This window comes from Brachypodium distachyon, chromosome 5 (assembly GCF_000005505.3).
Source record: "Brachypodium distachyon strain Bd21 chromosome 5, Brachypodium_distachyon_v3.0, whole genome shotgun sequence".
Classification (NCBI taxonomy): Eukaryota; Viridiplantae; Streptophyta; class Magnoliopsida; order Poales; family Poaceae; genus Brachypodium; species Brachypodium distachyon.
The window spans coordinates 17,914,419-17,930,691 of NC_016135.3; the positions used below are offsets into that span (position 1 = coordinate 17,914,419).

The 16,273-nt window shown below is 41.9% G+C and overlaps 1 protein-coding gene across 2 annotated transcripts; it reads right to left on the minus strand.

Annotated features, from left to right (window-relative positions):
• Positions 1 to 3,643: 3,643 nt before the first annotated feature.
• LOC100839573 (probable E3 ubiquitin-protein ligase ARI8) lies at positions 3,644 to 14,189 on the minus strand. 2 transcript variants are annotated; one of them, XR_001404886.2, is made up of 15 exons: positions 13,714 to 14,189; positions 11,922 to 12,046; positions 11,179 to 11,281; positions 10,602 to 10,692; positions 9,756 to 9,928; positions 7,613 to 7,717; positions 7,446 to 7,534; positions 6,762 to 6,869; positions 6,587 to 6,677; positions 6,404 to 6,493; positions 5,047 to 5,094; positions 4,891 to 4,962; positions 4,709 to 4,794; positions 4,504 to 4,630; positions 3,644 to 4,312 (listed from the first exon to the last, which is right to left on the minus strand). XR_001404886.2 is itself a non-coding variant. In XM_003579995.4 (15 exons), the coding sequence occupies exons 1-15, from the start codon at positions 13,876 to 13,878 to the stop codon at positions 4,030 to 4,032; spliced, it is 1,770 nt and encodes a 589-aa protein (XP_003580043.1). In that variant the 5' UTR covers positions 13,879 to 14,181; the 3' UTR covers positions 3,644 to 4,029. The 2 variants fall into 2 exon arrangements, 1 of the variants encoding a protein (XP_003580043.1); XM_003579995.4 differs by having other exon boundaries at positions 4,709 to 4,808; positions 13,714 to 14,181.
• Positions 14,190 to 16,273: the final 2,084 nt, after the last annotated feature.

Consider the following 16,273-nt stretch of genomic DNA (forward strand, 5'->3'; position numbering starts at 1 on the left):
GTTTGATAGAGCTAGAGATCATGCTCGTTGTCTAAATTGCCAATGTTGACTTCCCAATTTGCCATTGGCGAGCGCTTGCTCACACAAAGCATCGCACTAGGACGCTAGCTGGCACTCGACACAAAAAACCATAGCCCACTCCCGTTCATGGAGAAATAGCCGAAAGCAAATTGATGACCGTCAAAGACCGACATTGTGCAGTTTCTATCAAACCTTGGTACAACACTATCCACGCAAGGTTCGAGGCAAAGGAATGAAAACATTGGCGATGGACAACATTTCCGTCAACCAGCCCAGTGAAAGATATCCGTCATCATAGATCCATGCAAGAACTCATCTCGTTCTAAATATGTTGAGGTAGTCAATCTTAAATCGGTATATCGCTAGTTTTTGTCGATCCATATGTTACTTCGTCAGGTGAATATATATCAGATGAAAGTTTGAACTCACCGGACGATAGAAGAGCAATAATAATAAGTTCGCATGTAGTATAGGCAAAAAGAGTACCATTTCAATGTGTTAATCCAATTTTACTTCTACTTTGCACGATACATGATCGAAATTTTCTTCCAACCAGAGCTTTAAGATTCACAAACTGTCACTGTTAAATTTGAATAAAAGATCAGAAATCTAACGAGTGCCCAAATTTGGATCAACGAGGGGCGTTGCCTACATCCCGTGGATTTGCGTCTCTTGACGGAGAAAAAATAATGATTTTTATTTCTATTAAATGCTAAATACAGAAATATTGAGTTTTTATTTCTATTAAATGCTCAAACGTAACCAAGTCCTGAATAGCATTTAGTGTCCAAAAACAGATCTGAATAACATTTTTCCTCTTTTCCATTACTACATCAAATCCAGAACGCTCAAAATTCTTCAAGTTTCAATCAAACATTTCATACTTCATCAAATATAGGAATCAATCAATCAATTAAAGGAGGTGAAAATCGACGGCAACATCAGGAAAAATAATTAAGAAATTTTGAGTCCCGAGTACAAGAGAATTCGTTTGCAGGCAGCGAGGTTATCTACATCCACGCATGCTCAATTATTACAAATCCTGTCGAAGACGTCGTCTAAAGAAGCAGCACAACGGCAGAGGCCGCGACGGCGCCGAGAAGACCGAATCCGCCGGCGACGCGAGGAGCAGAACTTGCCGGACCGGGCGCCGGGGCAGGGGCAGACGAGGGCGCGTGTGAGTGGGCTGGGCTGGGCGCGTGAGCCGGTGCCTTGTCAGCCAATATCACTTGGTCGTGGCGCTCGGGCGCCTCAACGTGATGATGTGGTGCAGGCGCCGGAGCGTGGCGGTGGCGGTGATGATGATTTCCATGGTGGTGCGGGCTTGGAGCGTGGCCGTGGTGGCCGTGGTGGTGCGGGCTTGGAGCATGGGCATGGTGGTGCGGGCTTGGGGCATGGGCGTGGTGGTGCGGGCTTGGAGCATGGGCCGGAGCTGGAGTATGGTGGTGCGGGCTTGGAGCGTGGGCCGGTGCCGGGGTCACGTGGTGGTGGGGGCTTGGAGCGTGAGCCGGAGCTGGAGTGTGGTGGTGAGGGCTTGGAGCATGGGCCGCCGACGCGTCTTCGTGGAACGGCGACGGCGCGGGAGACTGCGCCGAGGACAGCACGACCAGAGAGGCCAGCAGCAGAGACACCACCACGGCCATTGTCGCCATTGTAGCTAGCGAGGAGACCAGGGAGGAAGCTCTTGCGGGGTGGTGGTGCTGTGTGTTGCGAGTTGTGAATTGCCGTAGGCAAGCGCGTCAATTTATAGAGCCACGAATGGAGAGGCCAAGGCCTGGAAGAAGGAAACGTTTTGTATGCATGGAAATTATTGAAATCTTTTCTGATTAATACTTGCCATAAAAAGACGATCTTGATTGATTTGTTCCAGATCATGATATCGACGAGCTGGCAGCCGCAACTAATGGAAACAATTTAATGGCTGTATCCTAAAACGTACCCGCAGGTAATGCCTGCCATTTATTACGATATCATGCTAGATATCATCACGAATATTTCAAGTATCAAGCCTTTTCCGGTGTTGTTTTATTAGGTGGCACTGGCACCCCCTCTTAATTTTTCACGCCAGCCTTTTGTATAAAATTTGTACATAGTTAATGAGAAAAGGAAAAATATCGCCTCTCCTCACAAACCAACACGAACACATTAAATTTATTAAATAATACTAATTAAATGATATTAAGTGTCGCAACTTTGTCTAGATGCGCATGTATCTAGAGCGTTTTAGTGTGTACATACATGTGTATCTAGACAATGTTGCGACACTCAGTGCTAGACGATTAGTCCAAGGCTTTGCTCCTTCGAGAAGTGAAGTGAACCGAGCTTGGGCCGCCATCCGCCAATTTTAAAAACGTGTGCACATATGTTAAACAAAATAGTGGATACCCGGCGTGGTGCCGTGGAGCTCAAAAAGCAAAACATCTTTCCATACCCGAAAGAAAAATGGATTGCAATGAAGCAAAATAGACATTATAGGAGTATTTTAACTCATGGATGCAATGATTGATTTAAGACATTATAGGAGTATACAAATTTGTTTATCTTCATTACTAATTTCTTGTGTGACTGGAAAAATAAATATATCCAGGCTAAACTATATGTTGATGTTGCTCAGAGTTGCTTATTCCATAAGAATAATTTTGATGTGGTGACCCATTTTTCAAGTAATTAATGTTGACAAATGGATGATCACATTTTAGTTGGTTTGGGATGTGAATTGAGAAGACATGCTTTTAAAAGTTAAACACAACAGTGATGGTTTACTATCCCTCGGTTTTTGAATTACATCAGTATATTTCACATGATCTTCCTTACTCGAATGACAAATGTGAGAGGACATGATCTAGTGAATTGTGTGATGTCGTACAGATAAATTGTTATGATTAGAGTGCTTTCAGACGAAGACTTTATGTTCTGCGGCACACGGAATACGATGGAGAATTTTTATTGGGCTATGCAGCTGCTATGAGCTTGTTGAGTTGATGATGACGTTGATATTTTGCATGTTGAGTTTGCAAACATTAAATCTTAGTATAGATCAACTTAGTGACGTGAAAATTATATAGAATGTTGGATATGTTAGGTAGGAGTCCCTTTGAGCACTGAAATGACTTCAAGGTTTCTCCCTTTCATATGCAAGCAAGGGCCCGTGAGAGAATTCCTGTTCGCACCCAAATGAGCCCTCCCCCTAAATCTTCAGCCATCCATGTCACATCCAATGATTCTTCTTTTTGCAACCTCACATTTTATCAAAATCGACCTACAATCCATGTTTGGTGCTGAAATTTACATTTATAGCCTTGCACTTCGTCAAAATTTACCGTCAGCCCATGGGTTCCAAATTTTGGAGATCAATTGAAACATTTATGAATCTAACTCAACTGAACATTCGTGAAGTTCAACTGAAACTTGTTTAAAATTGTTTGGATCTAATTTAAAAATATTGTTGTTATGTTTACAATTCATAAAAATATCGCTCAAGATTGATAGTTGTTTCGGTCTAATTTCAAATTTTCAGAAACCATGTAGCAAAAGTACAACAAACTAGGAAAAGCTTCCGTTCGATGCACAACAGACATCGGGAAATGGAGAGGTACAACCAGCCACGGTGAGACGCCGCCTCTGCTGTTAGTAACTCAGACGTGATGGCACCAATTCAATGTATTATTTCAAGAATACAACATCATTACAACGAAAACTTCCATTGCTGGAGCACACCTCTTAGTACACCCTAAATCGTCGAAACAAAAGTCACAAATTATAATTTATATACACGATGAGCTAGGATGGTGGATGAGAATTTTGTGGCCAGGCCAAGGTGCAGTCAGTTGACAGACAAATGAGGTGCACGAACATCTCCTCTGCTTAGGCCTCCTTTAATCAGTCCCACATATCTGTAACAGCTTCAATTCTGCGTGTGTTGTGTTCCTCTGATGAATGACCAGAGGGTTCCCGACCTACGGAGCACGGATCTTTTTTTTAGGGATCTTAAACAAACACTAACTAATGCTATCGATGTTGGTGGTCACAAGCCTGACAGGTCTTAGCAGATCTGGGGTTTATATATGTACATTGATCACAAGTCCAAATGTTGCTATCATCCACACCCCGGCTGGAGCTGCCTGATTTGGAGCTGGCACTGGATGCCCTGTTCTTGCCACTCTTGCTCTTACCACCAAGGTTCTTGGAAGAAGTACTCTTGATAACTGTGCTATGGCTAGTAGAAGGTCCTACGTCGTTTAATCCAGTCTCCAAAGCCCGGACGAGATTCTCAAAATAATTGCGAGTCACGCTGTAGAATACCCTCAAAAAATGTCAAAATGAAAACATAGAAGCAAGAGGAGGAGTTTAAGTGATCAGAGGTTCACAGTTATGGATGACCAAAAGGGTCACCAGTAAAGATATAAATGAAGCAATGACTTCATAGGATGTATAAACATCGCATCGAAGGATAGAGGACACTGAAAAAGTCATCTACATTACCTAGTTAATCCAGCCAACTTGGTACGAAATTCATTGAAATCTTTTGAGGGGGATTCTGCTTCAAGGTATATTTGGAGTTCTTTCTCTGCACATTGATGCAGTCGCTCCAAACCTGATTCCGCTTCACCTAGATACATACAAATAAATGTAAAATCAGATAAGCAGCATATGCTTATAAAGTATTAATGGTGGTCAAACTACAGACCTTGCAGATATTCGAAGAACTGTCTTTTGGCATGTTCATGCTCTGGGAGGTAATAACCATATGCATATGTCCACTTCAGTACCCTCCTACATTCGACAATCTGTGTTTCAAATTAAACCCAGTCATGGAGTAAAAGTCACTGGGAACTAAGCTTGGGGATAATAGCAGTCATGAATTAATACCTGTAGCCATGCCTCTATGATGAACTTGAGCTGTGACTCAGGTTGGCTTTGTATATCACTCAACTTTTCAAGCTGAGAAAGAATAGTAAAAGTCACTGTCTTAGGAGTTCTGGACAAGCTGAAGGTAGGATATTTTAAAGGCAGTGAAATGAATACCTTGTCATTCTGCAGACTCTGAAGGTCTCCTAATGCCTTGTGCCTTGACTACAACATGAAGAAGAAAAAAGTGTCAAAGCAACCATACTACATGTTCTACATACTGAACCAAGCATTGAGTTGAAACATGACCAACCCTAGCTAACAGAAGAGTAAAAATTCATGTGCGGTCCTACTATTATTATCGGGGTGTCAATTTAGTCCTAATTTTACAAAACTGCATATTTGGGGTTCCAATATTCTTTAAGTTGTTAATAGCAGGCCCCAAACAGACCTAAATGATGCTGACCATCTAGCGTGGTACCTTGACCACGGACGCATCAGAGGAATAGCCGGATTATAGAATAATATGCCCCCCCTCCCCACTAGTCCCTGAATCCCATTGGCGTTTCCTCTCCTCATTCCCCACATGCAGTCTCATTGACGGCGATGGCAGGCGACCAGTGGCGGGGTAGAGTTGCCGCATTGGCGAGCAGGTTGGATGGCGGCAAGCGCTCCATTGAGGTGGCCCCTGCACAGCGACAGCCCAACGATCCTCCTGCGCATCAGCACCGTTTTGGAAATGACACAAACGATGGTCCTTCAGGTGCATGGGGCAACTCACCAATGGCCGTGTCTGAGGAGAGCATGGTCAAGACGAGTGGAAAATAGAGGATGAGAACAGTGAAGCATGACCATTTGTAGGGGGCTATTTGCAGCATTTACCCAACTGCCAACAGCTGGAAATCTCCAGGCAAAGCCCCAATGCCGATGTGTCCATGGTCAAAACGCCACGCTGGTCTGTTGAGGGCGTGCAATGAACAACTTAAATAATATTGGCACCCAATATGCAGTTTTGTAAATTGGGACTAACTTGCAAATTGCTAATGATAGTAGGAGTATGCTTTCATTTTTTACTCCTAACAGAACAAGATAGAAGTTCTAGTGCTGCTGTGCTACCAACACACGGTAGCACCACCAAATAGTCTTCAAAAAAATTGAAAACGAAATCTTTAGGATAGATTGCAACATAATCTACACATTCTGCAGTAAATAGTAAATTTACATTCTCTCTCTCTCTCCAAACTACTCTTCACAGTTAAATTTTTTTTCTTTTTGTACCCAATATGTTGATGTAATGTGGATTTGAAATTTTATGAAATGATGAATACATCTTGTTGCAATGCTATAGAAGAAAATCAGAATTTTTCATAAATGTTTGGTGGTGCTACTGTGTGTAGCTAACATGGTAACACCACAATGTGTCGTATCACTCGAATTTCTCTCGACAGGACAATTGTCCATTTGAAAAGTAAAAATTGTCAAGATTAATCCTAGTAAAGTCTGTACATGCCACATTGTACAAGGAGTAACTTACTGACTGATTGGCTGCCCATCGTTCATAATAATGTGTATATCTCTCCAGGGAGTTCTTTGCCATTTCTCTTCTTCTTTCAGATTCATCATACTGTAACCACAAGAAAACAGATAGAACATGACATTATTCAGCACATCATAATGTTTAGGTAATGAAGAAAACATCTCAGTTCAGAATAGCTACCGCTCCTTCTTGTCTTGCTGCCTCATAACGGTTACACGCATAAAATCCACCGGTCCTCTCTCCATGTTCCGACCATGAACCAAGACACAGCCTAGATTATAATAGCACAGATATAATTTCAGCTAGATGAGATTACAAGTAATAAAACTAGAATATAAAAAGGAAGACTGCATACCAGCAAAACTCAAATTTACATGGAGGTGTGCATGTAATGTGCATGCATCCCTGGTTTTTCTCAATAGGGCGCTTGCACTTAGGGCAAGGCTTTGAATTAGCTAGTATCCTGAAACCAAATAACAGTCAGGAAGTCAACAATACATTTCACACTTGATATAATCGAGACTAAAGAACATATAATTCTTCAGATCCATCATACAACTGGCAAATACTTTGAATTTTTCCAAATCAAAACAGTGGTGGTTTTAGAAGATCACGATGCCATTAAAATAATGACAGTCAAGCTAAAAGGTTTTCCTCGGCTCTATCTCTTCTCCTACCTTGTTGGCCAACATGATCGCCACTGCAGGCTGCAGTGCGTCCCACCAGGACAGTCGTCCAACTACCATAAAAAGCTACAACCTTTGTTATCTAGCTAAAGCTTATAAAATCTGCAACCCAACCCAACTCATAATAACAATCATAATAATACATGTGTGCACACGCACAAAGTGTGCACAAAAATTAAAATGACTAAATGGATGCAAAGGTGCTGAAGGCTGATATATAGTACTGGCAACTTGGGCGTGGGGTGAAGACTTATCATTGGTTGATATGCCAAGTGCTGAACATAATATCTTAATTCCGGATTGAGAATAAGCAAAAAGCCAGTGGAGTAGCAAAAAGGTGTATCCTACTATACCAGTTCATATTCTCAGACTCGGCGCTATTCTTGAGGATCCACTTTGAAACAGTGGCACAGTCTACTGGACGATGAGCTTCCTCAGTGCACTGCAAATTTTATTTCAAGTTTATATTCTGCCGATTATGAAATAAACTGATTGATCGGTCAAATACTCAAATACTCACATTCCAACAGAATCCGTGCGAACAGTTGCAATTAACATCATAGCTGCCACTGCCCATGACGAATTCTACTGCATATTCACATCCAGGAGCAGGACACCACTTTGTCTGTTCCACAGAAATGCCTTTAATCAACAGGATAACACAAGATATTTGTTATTGACTCAAGATTTGGCAAAATATGACAGCTGATCATTCTGTTGTGTCATTCGCAATAACTAACAATTAACAGCGGACTATCTAAATTTTGAAATAATTGCACATAAGAACAGTAGCAACAGTGTACGTGCATTGCACATTCCATATTGTACATCACAAATGAACCAACAAATCATTAGCCTACTATTGTACATTTTATAGCCCTAGCAAATAAACAGTTATCAAATAATGGGAACTATGAGCTTACCACTTGTATTTAATTAACCTCAGCAGAATTATAAAATCGCAAAACACAATATTCGTGAAAATCGCAGAACTCACAAAACACATAATGCATGGTTAGAAATACTAAAAATCTACCATATCACCTCAGGTGTTCACGGGCCAGTTTGCGCAAAAAAAAGCTGTTCACGGGCCAGAATAATCACATAACCCTAATTAATGTGCAATTAGAGTAGCATTTGCAAAGTTTATCACAACTAAATTTGTGAGCTATTGATTGATTCATCTAAGAAAAGGACCTCCCATCAGCCCCTCAGCCTGCCTTTTGTATATTCCTCCCCGAGCCTCTCCATGTTTATTCTTCCCGCTTGCAGCTTTAACTTCTTGTAATTATGTCTTTTTAGTAATTAAATTTTACTGCCAGGGCCTCCCCTGCAGTTTCCTGTCAAAAACAAAAAAAGCCAACCTGACCAGCACCCTGATCAAGCGACACGACGGCGCGCAACCTCTGCCGCACCTCCCTGCCATTTGCTCACAGCGGACAGATTCCTGGCGGTGTTCTGCTTTCATCGTTAATGGTCTCAGTTTCCATCACCTATTCAGGCGGGGATTAAGCAGAGGTTGGGTCAGATTACGGTTGGTTGCAGGCCTGACAGCTCTATTTCCTATCCTGTCTGGTACAAGTTTCGGCCACATGCTAATTCTTTCCTCTTCTCTTCCATAGTTCCATAGTTCACAACTGGGTGCAAGTTTCAGCCACATGCTAATTCTTTCCTCTTCTCTTCCATAGTTCCATAGCTCACAACTGGGTAGCCAAAGCATTACTAAATCTGAATTCAGAACTCATACTGGGTGCTTGTTTACAATGTTTGGAGGAAGCATAGAAATTCAATCATAAATGATTCCTTGATTGATTCTCAGTGCATTGCAGCAACGGGGTGCCTTTATTTCTTGGTTGGAGATGTCAAAAAGGAGCACCCCAGCGCCAACTCAGCCTCCGTGGTCCTTCAGCACACAACAGTAACAGAGCGAGAGGTCAGGTCCGGCTCAAACTTCAACTCCATGAACATCTCCGGCATTAGCACCTGAGTCAACACAACCTCAGGGCGTTCACAACGGCGGCAGGCGGATGATGTAGGCGCGACAGAGATTGGGGAGGAGCACGGCTAAGACGGCACACAGGCACACAGCAAAGCAGCCAGCAAACATGTCAGCAGGGTGGAGAAAGGACTGGAACACGGGCTTTAGATCGGGAGTAATCAGGAGAGACAAGTGCTATAGGAATGATTGGGGTGAGGCCGTAACTTTCCTCTCCAGCCGTTGGACGCAAGAACAACAAATTAGATTTAAAAAAATTGGATGCCTGAGATCAAAAGTATCCCAGCTAAATCGTCTTCTTCGTGTTGGTGATAGATTAATCTTTGAAAAATATAACAACAAATTAGATTTTAAAAATTGGACGCCGAGATCAAAAGTATCCCAGTTAAATCGTCTTCTTCGTATTGGTAATAGATTAATCTTTGAAAAATATAAACACTACTCCCTCCGATCCATAATAAGTATCTCAGATTTTGTACTAACTTAGTAAACTAACTTCGAGACACTGATTATGGATCGGAGGGAGTACCAAAGTGTAAGATTCATGTTGTCAAATAAATAAGTTTCTTAGATGAAAAAAGTGAGTAAATCTGAATATCAGCTGCACAGCTTTTCATTGTTCATGGTATTGTGGCCAATACCTCTATATCAAGCTATAGCAACTTACCTTTCTATTATCTTCGATGTACGATCTGCAAAGATATCGCCCATATTTTTCCTTATCCTCATCATCAGCCAGCAAATTGATCATATCTTGTCCAACTGCGGCAGCACAGGACGGATCAGGGCATCTCAACATCAAACATCCTGGACCATCATTTATAGCAGTGCTAATGTAACCTGCCAATATGTAGCAAACTTTAAGCAGTGGCATCATAATATTGCATAAGTCAATGCTGCAGTTATTTTGAGCTCGTTGCTCATGATGCGCTGATGAGGGTGACGGTGTCTGTGGTGTGTATGAATGTGAGTCCGTGTAATCTCAAAAAAGAAAATCAGGATGCTAAAGGGTAAAACGGTAAACAGCAAACCAAGGAACATAGGAGCACCACAAATCTATGGTAGTAAAACTTGTTTGTCTAGTCCCTAAGTAACATGTTTCTTCATTTTGGACTACATTGGTACATCCACAAGAAAGGTGGGCCTTTTACCCCGGGAAAGAATGACAAATCTCACCACAAGGATGTACCTCATTTACAATATGAATGTGTAAGTAATGCTAATCATTTCAAAGAACTTACGCATCATGACCTTTTTGTTTAAATATCATTTAAAAAAAAGAGTGCACGAAAGAGAATGAAAACAAGAAAAATGGTTGCAGAAGAAAACATATAATATAACTACGAAATACGTTATCAGCTTATCATTGACTATCACCACCCCAGTATAAGGCTAGAGGGAAATGCCAGTTGCCATGGTTTGTTATAATATGAAGATGAAAAGTGTGATTCCACGCAACAAAGAATCTAAAGGTCCATATGAAAAGGAGTATTTCAAGTACAGATTGACCAACCTCTCCAGCATGTGCTACAGAACGGATGCCCACATGCAGCAGCACTCATTGACGCACGACGGCAACTTTCGAAACAAATTCCACAAGTAAGCTGTTATGAAGTAAACAAAAGGTATAAGCACTGAATATTTAACTGCATCAAATGTTGTAGGTAAGGTTTTGTAGAAGCCACTGAAAATAGGCAAGAGAAATGGCATAAAAATGGCAGATGCACGTGCTGCTTACAGTGCATAGAAAGTGCAAAGCTGTGTGTCATTGCATGTTCCCTGCAAACCTAACAATAAAAGCATGCTACCCAATGCTTTATTTCCATACTACCTGAGCTGGTAGTCATGCATACAGAAATAAGTAGAAGTAGGTGCTTAAGATACTGGCAACAGACAAGTATGCAAGCCTTGATTAAAAAAATTGACTGACAATGGCATGTGCGCCTTACATACACTTTTTCCACAGTCACTACCCATCCTACAGATATGAATGTACCAGTCATTTCCAACAACTATTATATGATTCAAAGAACCAAAACGAGATTAGTCAAGTGAAAGAATAAGTTGAATTAATTGAGGTCAGGGTGTACTTCTCTGTCATTAGGCATTTCAATGCACTTCTCCGGGAAACCCACAACATTACGAACACGTTCTTCATCAGCAAACCATTCGTCATGCACCTTACTAACACTCCTGTGGAGAAAAGCATTAAGTCAGAAAGTGGAATTAACAGCCGACATAAATTGCAGATCACCACCCTGTGCTGCATCCAGGTGGCATGAATAAATGAAGTAGCATATATGAGCAAGTAGCATTTGACCTTACAACTATGCTGCATTTCCATTTGCCAAAACCAGTACAAATAAAACTCCACACATGAACTATTGCAAATAAAAGTTGGTTTGGACAATGATACTGTCTATTATGTACCACTGTTTGACAGCTGGTTTTTTCTCATAATATGCTCTCCCAAACCAAAAAACCTACATATAATGGAAATATATTGCATGGATGTACTTATGGGGCCAATTCAGATTTTCTTTAACATATATAGGATGGTAAAACATATCCGTGCTTGGCATTCATGGATTCCAGGATAATTTGCAACCTGGTTTGCAACACTTTTGCACCTTAATAACCTGCTGCATGCATGTACCTTGTGTATTCAGATTGGGCAAACATAATTATATCCATACAGAAATGTAGGGTAAAGATAACTATCTCAAGTACAAGAATCTAAAAGCCTTTACAATATTCAATACCATACAAAAAAAAAAGGAGAGCAGATCACTAAACAGCAATATAAAAATCTTAAGCGGGTGATGGCTATTACCAGTTGTAGCTGCGAAGAAGAGCACATGCTTGTGACTTCGTAATTGAAAGAACAGTTGAAACCCTATTTATGTCATCCTCTTGGCGCTGCTTTATACCAGCTTCACTCAAAATGCAGTAATTTTGCTGGGGCATAAAAAGAGGCGAATAACAATAAGACTAGCAGGTCATGAAAATCTAACAGATTATATGGAGGAAGAACAGTGCTGTTCAATTTTGCAGACAACCTATTTTTCTAATGAGCTTCTATGAACTTTCTGGATTGTTGAACAAAATTGGCCCGGATGTAGCTTCTGTAAGAAACTATTTTTAATTTTAAGATTACAGGCTAATGCTGAAAGAGCCAGTATTTGTGAGAAAGCCAAAAGCTGCTTAATATGGAATTTGGCTTGCAGAGTACATATTTTTTAAGTATGTTGTCATGTTTGTGAAGTCGGAAGCACAAAGCAACAGTACACTTAAGGAATAGTAACTTCTTTGGTTATCCTTTTAGTGCATAGAACATTCTTATACCCCAACACATCTAGCAATGAAAGCAGAGATTGAGACCAAAAGGCAATCGAAACTTCTTCAGAAAAGAACTAGATGAGTGGGCAAGGCAGGATGGGGCCGACCGAATGACAGGAAACCTTGATGGACTTGATGGATCAGCAGATGGAAGTGCAACTCATCTATGTGCACAGCTAGAGTAAAGAAAGTAGGGTGCCAGCAACTAGTGGTGAAAATGGCCAGGGCAATGGATAACACCAATGGCCAGAAAGGAGCCAGACAACGGGTTCAACGGAGGAGATGATGACAACTGGCAAGCGATGAGAAAGTCGGTGTTGGAGGGCAAACAAGGAAGGTAGTGGGATGGAGAGAAGTGGGGAAGAGTACAAATCTGGTAAGCTACTCAAGTTAGGAAGTTTATCCATGAAAAGTTTAAAACAAGATTGTAGACATACAAAGACACAAGAAGTAGCAGTAAGTACAAACAGTCACTAGTATTTGGGATCTGTTTTGAACAGAAATTGCATTGTCAGCATCAACCACATAGCAATGTCCTATCTATAATCAAGTTTGGCCGTCCATAGATGGTCAAAACTATTCGGTAAGATCCACAAACTTTGTGAGGTCCATTTAATTCTGGACTCTGGTGCAGCAGGTGAGTAATTTTTTTTCCATTGTCAAGTTCTAAGTGCACTACACTTCAGTAGGTAACTTAGAACTTGACAATGGACATACGGTTCACATTGTGTGCATACTCAGTGATTTGGCATTTGATTAGTGGGGTACAGGCATACATCCATAGAGCGTCCCCTGTTTTAGTCCATCATGACATTCTCTAAAACCACCATGACTTACGATTTGCCGTAAATAAACTTGAGTGTAAATTTATTAATTACATCCCGAATTTTTTTACCACTGTAATTCACAACATCGTCATTGTTTACTGCGGTTTTTTATGGATTGAGTATTTAGTTGTCTATGTCAAAGTATCAAAAGTGTAGTGGCCAAAAGTATCATTCATCGACAATGTTGTCTGCCCTACTAATAATCCCGGAGGTCCTAGCTTGCACCAACGCATTCATTAAGGATGAGAGGCTGATGCAAGGGCAAGGACTTTCGCCCCAGCCCATTCTACTAAACAACCAATGCTATGACCGTAGCATAGCAACAACCATCTCACCGATCGTCTAGATTCACAACCCTGCAAACCCCGCATTCCGGCGCCCCAGGCCACTCCAACAAACTAGGTCCCGGGCCACTCCAAGCACACACACACATAGCCCCAGGCGGGGAACCGAGATCACCTGCTGCCGGTGGGAGAGGAGCTCGGCGGAGTCGTCGGATTCGTGGTCAGCGAAGTCGTAGTCAGCGTCGCCGTCGTCGCTCGCGGCGAGCCCAGCCTCCCCGCCGCTGTAGAAGTCGTCGTCTGCGGAGTCGTTAGCATCGTGCATGTCATCCTCGGAGTCCATCGCCGCCCCGCCACTCGCCTCCGCGCGCCGGAGCCTCAGGAGCAGCGCGGATCGGGCGGATCGGAGCGGCGCCCACCACGACGAGGGAGCAATCGGGCCCGGTGCGCGGGGCGCCCCGCGCGGATTCGAGGGCGCGGTCGGGGACGGAGAGGAGTACGGGAAGAGCAGGATGAAATGGGGGAGGACGGATTGGTGGTGGAATGGTGTGTCGGGTGGATTCGCTCGCTCGGCTACACAGTGAGGAGTGAGGAACAGCTCGAACCTCGAATGCGAGTTTCTTCTCTCGTTCTCTACTCCTTTCGCTTTCAGTTATCCCCTCCGTCCGTATGCTTGTGCGCGTAGTTTTTCTGACAGTTTCTGCTTCAATTCAATCCGTGTTTTTAGCTGTCCGTTGTTTTAAATGGCTTGAGTTTTATTAGACCGATTTATTACTTCCTTCTATCAATAATATAACAATAACAAGTGTCTTATGTTTTTTCTCAAAAAAAAAAACAAGTGTATTACGTTACATTTAGTACAACTTTATACTTCTCGGTCTCGTATTAAATGACTCAAATTTACCCAATCTGGATGTATCTATACCCAAAAAATGTCCAGAGACATGTAATATTTTGTCACTTAATATTAACTTTACCCTAAATCTGAGATAATTATTATGAATAAAAGAGAGAGTACTTAGCAAAAATGTTGTATCGTCCGTTGTTACAATTGTGAAAATTATCAGTTTGAATTCTACTTCAGTTGATATTGAGGAAACTACACTCCGGGTACACGAACTTGGCAGCGATGTTTAGTTTCATCCATTAACTTGAAAACCTCTCAAATGACTGACTAAACTTGACGGTTTTGCTCATTTTAGTCCAAATGGTCAGATTCGAGCGAAATTCGGTCATGATGGCATGTGACGTGGATCTGACCGTTCAAGTAGCCACCGCCGAACTCATCGACGAAGCCATTCGCTTGGACACCGCGTATGCCGGCCCGAAGTGGGTTCACCGGCGAGGGCAGCGTCTCCCCATTCTAGAGTTTCGAGGGGGTTAAACAGAAAAGGTTCATAACCAGAAAATTGTGAAAAGCCCCCTCAGACGCCGGCCAGGTCCACGACACATGCCCGCGTGGCCGAATTTCATCTGATTTTGGTCAATTGGATTAAAATGAACAAAGCTATCAAGTTTAGTGAGTCATTTGAACAGTTTTCAAGTTAATGGATGAAACTGAACATCGTTGCCAAGTTCATGGACCTGCGGTGTAATTTCCTCGTTGATATCCATTCACTTGGTCGTTTTAAATATGGCTTCCCGTCGATCTCGACGCTGCAATGTTTTTTTCTCTCCTCTAGTGGCTATAGTGGTGGTGGTATCAGTAGCCGGATCGACCTAACAAATGATAAGGATAGAGCTCTCAAGATGCATCGTGTTAGCAGTCTTCCATACTTAGCTTGTTATGAGTCTCTGGTCATATTGCTCTTTACTCATTGAGTACCAGAGTTTTTTTCCTCAAAAACAAACAGCCTTACACATCAAACGCAAAATAAAAACGAAGTAGAACACCTATAAAAACATGCACTGTAAAGTATAAAGTGTTCTAATCTTGGATTTTGAAAACCTGAAAGATTAAAAAAAATCTTGACCCAATTCAAATGCAAATGTAGAAGATTTTTGTAGATGGTACTCGTAACGGAACTACGGAAGTACGGAGTACTTCATGTACGATCCTCCTGCGTCCACTCTTTGTACGATGATTTGATCATCGACCTTTGTACTTCATGTACGATTTCTGTATTACCAAAATTAAATTGGTAATACAAGGTCATTTTGTCACAAAAGAGATATCGTTGGATTTGTATAGAATAACTCTTTCTAGTGATATACATAAGTTTTATATCATTGTATTAAATATTATTTGTGTAATTGTTAGTCAAATTTTGACACAAAATTCAATACATACCTTATTAACCCGGGAGGAGGAGTACTAGATTTTTGTGTAGCATCCACACACCTCTTTCAAATAATTCTTATGTTTTTATATCATGTACTACCAGTACTCCTTCCGTCCCATATTAAGTGACTCAAATTTGTCCAAATACGAATGTATCTATTCCTAAAAACCGTCTAAATATATGTTATAGAAAGTCATTAATATGAGACAGAGAGAGTCTATACCAATATATTAAATTAGAGTTGGTGGTGATGGTACAACCGCCGCCGTACGTCGTGTCATCAAAATTACGGCCAACATGCCACCACTCGTTATTTCTCTCGACCCGGACGCCCCCAGCGCCCAACCTGCTCGATCCCCTCCCGACGCCCCACCCAACCTGCTGCATCGCCCCCACCGCCTCATCCTCCTTCCTCTCTGGCTACCCCCCCCCCCCCCACCCCACCCGCCTCCTTCT